Consider the following 4,555-nt stretch of genomic DNA (forward strand, 5'->3'; position numbering starts at 1 on the left):
AGCCCTGTTGTGCTGGTTTTATTATAAGAATTGATCAGGAAAAGGTTTGTTTTTTTTTTTTGTAAGGAAATCACTAGCCTTTATCCTGGTGACAGAAGCTTTATTTTCTAATTTCAGTTCTCCCCAATTATGCTGATGTCTAAATCTTAAAAAACCAAATGGATATTGATTGAAACATGGTCGTCATCTTTCTCCGTGCAGATGGGTATTATTCCTGACAATTAAACCAAAAGTTAAAGAACAAGCCAAAAAACCTTGTCCTACAGAGCTTTACATAGAGTGCTCTGAAAAAGTGGGTAGGGGCTGTTCAGGGGAAATGGAAATGCAAAGCAGTGGTTGTAGGACTCCTTGGGATTCCTTTTCTGCAAATCTCCGTGCAGTGTGGACTGAAGGAGTGCAGTGCTGATCTGGAGCTGCTTTGGGAAGTCCAGACACGCAGGGACTCAGCATCTCGGTGACTAAACTGGTTGCACTGAGCACAATCTGAGGTGTTGGTACAAGTGCTGTACTTTATGCCATTGATGAGGGCACATTTGGGAACCTTTGTGTCTTTTTTTCCATCTGCTGGTAAAGCTGTGGCTTGAAACGTTTCATCCAAATTGGGAGCTGAGAAGTTCTTTTCAAACTCGATTCATTTCAAAGAAGCATGTAACCTTTCTTCCTTTTAGAATTAGAAGAATCTCCCTTAACTGTGAAGAGTGACATGGCTACTATTGTCAAGGTTATGCAGCTACCAGACTCAGGCCTGGAAATTCGGGACAGGATGTGGTTAAAAATTACCATCTCCAATGCAGTGATAGGTAAGCAGATCAAAGGAATGATGGGGGGAAAAAAAAACCTATGGCTTTTTGGAAATAGGCTGAAGAAACTGTCTGGATATAAACTTTTTTTCCTAGCAATCTGTGCAAGTTCAGCAGAGCACCAGTCCTTGCAATTCCAGTTCCAGGCAGCCACACAAGCTTAATGAAGCATCTTAATTACATTTAAAATTACCACAACCAGGCAGCCTTTGATTCTGACTGTCCTGTGACCTGAGCTATGCTAACATTTAGTCAGTCTAGCTTGTAGTTACTTTTTTTGCCGAGAAAGGGATTGGAACCCAGGTCTTTTGATGTCACATCTGCCTCTTGAGGGAGATGACTCTCCCAGTCACTTCTGTAAATCCCAAATCATTTTCATTACTGCAATTCAGAAGGGGTTGAACAGTGTAGCTGTAAATTTTTCTGTGTGCGTATTTGGTGTCACTAGTAATGTAGTGTGCAGCTGGATGCCAGTTAATTCTTTGCTTTCTCTGTGGATGTCTAATTTAGCAGTTAGGCAGAGTTGTGAAAATTTTTTAAATTAAAAAAAAATTTTTTAATTTTAAAATGTGAAAACATTTTAAACTCTTTGCAGCAAGATTGCTACGTGTTCATATTTGCGTTCAGTACCCGGCACAGTCGCTAGTGGTCTGTGTGATAATGTGAAGATGAAAAAACCAAAAAAGATCAATTTGGCCTGAATGATCCTGTGTCTCCTTTTCCTATTCTCATTTTAGGAGCAGATGTGGTTGACTGGCTTTACACACACGTGGAAGGCTTCAAAGACCGACGAGAGGCTAGAAAATACGCCAGCAGCATGTTAAAACATGGCTACCTCAGGCACACTGTGAACAAAATCACCTTCTCGGAACAGTGCTATTATGTCTTTGGAGACCTCTGTGGCAGTAAGTTCCCCATCCGTGAAGGGCAAAGCTGCGTGTGTGTTGCCTCTTCTGTGCTGGCGGGATGCACAGAGGAGAGTCCCGTAGGATTTCACGAGGGGGTGTTTCAGAACGGGCTGTTATTCGGAAACTGCATGTCAAGTGGTTGACACTTTCTGCTGCACCAAGCAAGTCAGATGCTAGATAAGAGCAGTCTTCACCTTTTCTCTCTTTTCCAGATATGGCTGCACTGAACCTTAACAATGGTTCTAGCGGAGCCTCGGATCAGGATACCATTGCTCCTCTTCCACATCCTGCTGCTCCCTGGCCGTTAGGCCAAGGATACCCATACCAGTATCCTCTGCCCCCTCCGTGTTTTCCACCAGCGTACCAAGACCCAAGCTTTAGCTACGGTAGCGGCAGCGCAGGGAGCCAGCAAAGTGAAGGTAAGATGGTTAATCTGGTATTTATTTCTACAGCTGTCATTAGCCTTAACCATTTGCTTGAGTTCCTTCGTACTGTCTGTGCTCCTGTCTTGTGGTTTGCACGCTACCTGCATGGATTTGGTGCGACCGCATGTGATCAGGACTGGTTGTAGATGTGACGGAGTGGGGTAGCCTTTCAGCTCTGTATTGAAACCACCAGCGGTGTTGTAACCGAGTCGGCAGAGCAGCATCCAACACACGCTGTTTGGATGAACACACTGTAGTTCTGTACCCCGTGCCAAATGCCAGTGGGGAACCAGAGCCAGGCTGTTTGTCACATCCCTGGTGCCACGGGCATCGGTACTTTTCTTAGCCCACAGCACCACCTGGTACACTGCTGCTTAGATAACGCTGATCACGCCAACATTGACGACTCGATTGTGCACCCTGTTCCAGCAGATGAACTGTTGCCCCCATTTGAGAGGTCAGAGCCATCGCCAGCAGCGGGGCTGCAGTTGCTCGATATTGCTAGAAATGAGGCCATTTCCTTGCTGATGGAACTGGGGTTAGAACCAAGGTGCTCCTGAGTTTCACTTCAATGCTCAGTACAAAAGGAAAATCACTCTCTTTGCTGCGTGAGGCAAGTGTGAGGTGGCCAGCCAGATGGTTTTACAGGGCTGAAACACTGCTCACAGGGAGGAGAGTCTCTCTTGACAGGGAAAAAAAGGTAATACTGCATGGATTAAAAACCTGACCTCCTCCTTTCCTGCCCTGGCATAATTCTGTGGTTCAATTTCAAACCTTAGTAAATACAAATTATGTATTTATTGGCTGTAGAGATTTTTTTTTTTTTTTAAATAACTTCCAGAGTGAGTTTTGCTTTTGGAAATGCTGCCGGTAAAAAAAGGGTGAAGATTCTGCATGTTTTTGTGGTGGGCATCCAGTCACTTGGATGTAACTTCTTCCTGTTTACCGCAGCCAGTTAGATTTTGCAAAATTGCCCAAAAGAATTTAATAAACCGAACTTGCTCACAAGATTTTAGCACTGTTGCTTCCCAACTTACCTCAAAATAAGAAGTGTCTGTGAGGAAGCTCACAGTGATACCCAGAGGTTTTAGAATTGCAAACTGATTGTGCTGCAAAAAATGTGATTTTTAAAAAAATTTTTTTTTTTTTTGGGAGCTGGTTCTGTGGGCAGTAGAGTATTAGATCTCTGCTGCTGGAATAGGAAAGGTACGGTATTTTATCCATGCGACCTGTGCTACTGGCTAAAGAGAGCCTTACGAAAGGTGCCAAAGTGTTTCATTCAGAAGGGTTTCACCACTTTCCTTGTTCTTCTTTTGGAAACTACACTTCTGTGTTGTTTCTTGTTTTGTAACTGTTATTCCCTTGTTTTGTTCTGAGCAAGCGTTAGACTGAAGGATTCATAGAGGAATGGCTGACTCTAGGGGATTGGTAAGCTCAAATGCCTCCATAATAACAACGAATTCACAGCATGATCATTTAGACTCTTGTGACCCAAATGTTTAGCTGTATTTTTTTTTTTTTCTTTTTAATTGTCTTGGACACTCAACCCGTCTCAATGCACAGTAGTCCAGTAGCGTGGCGTTAGCGTATCAACCTGTCTGACCCCGTGTCACTGTGCTGCAGCAGCTGCAGAGGGAATGGCATCAGGGACCTCGCTGTCAGCTCAGATGGGAAAATCCTGCCACCAGTCTCTTCACTGCTCTTTGTAAAATAACTAAATAAATAATCCCAGCTCCTAATTTATTAGTCTGATGTCATCCGTATGGATGCTCATTTAATGAGAGACACTTGAGCACTGTCCAGATGTCCCAGGCAGGTATGAAGAGCGCTGGAACCCCAGGTTGCACCGGTCACTGTCAATATAGAGGGGTGGGATCGAAACACGTCCCCGTTCTGGGAGGTGCTGGCTGTACAGATGGACAGAGGTCAGTCCTGTCACCAGTTTACAGTCTGAAGAGATGAAAGAAGATCACAAAGACAGTTACAATCAGATTGAACCTTGTTGGCTTGAGTCAAAACCCAAATGTCTGCTTCTTCCTCCCGTCGGCGGGCGGCCGCGGAGCAGGTGGCTGTCGGTCAGGAGTTCTGGGCTTAGCTGCTGCTTTCACTGTGCGAGCGCTAAGGTGTCTACGTGTACCTGTGCATGGCACAACCTCCTCAGCTGTGTTCTACCGATTCTCATTGCTAAATCCCATAAGCCACCAGCAGCACGTTCAGGCCTGGTTTTGTCATCGTTGTCACCGGTCATACCCGCATCGGTGGGGTTTGGGAGGAGCTGATGGGGGAGGCGGCCGTGGACCGGAGCTAATTCTGCTTTTCTCTGTGTCCGTTTCGCTCCTGGGCTTTAGGAAGCAAAAGCAGCGGCTCGAACCGAAGCAACAGCGAGAACAGCAGGAGAGCTCTTGGCAGAGAGAAGGACCGC

General features: G+C 45.3%; 1 protein-coding gene across 1 annotated transcript in view; it reads left to right on the forward strand.

Moving 5' to 3' along the window:
- Positions 1-4,552, forward strand: part of DVL1 (dishevelled segment polarity protein 1) — a gene marked incomplete at both ends in the record, with an annotated part of 31,070 nt that extends 26,518 nt beyond the window's left edge. Inside the window, 4 exons of the mRNA XM_010084963.1 lie at positions 669-800; positions 1,538-1,705; positions 1,921-2,127; positions 4,482-4,552. Coding sequence (XP_010083265.1) covers positions 669-800; positions 1,538-1,705; positions 1,921-2,127; positions 4,482-4,552 — 578 coding nt within the window. The remainder of the gene's footprint in view (positions 1-668; positions 801-1,537; positions 1,706-1,920; positions 2,128-4,481) is intronic.
- Positions 4,553-4,555: the final 3 nt, after the last annotated feature.

This window comes from Pterocles gutturalis, unplaced genomic scaffold (genome assembly GCF_000699245.1).
Source record: "Pterocles gutturalis isolate BGI_N339 unplaced genomic scaffold, ASM69924v1 scaffold22455, whole genome shotgun sequence".
Lineage (NCBI taxonomy): Eukaryota > Metazoa > Chordata > Aves > Pterocliformes > Pteroclidae > Pterocles > Pterocles gutturalis.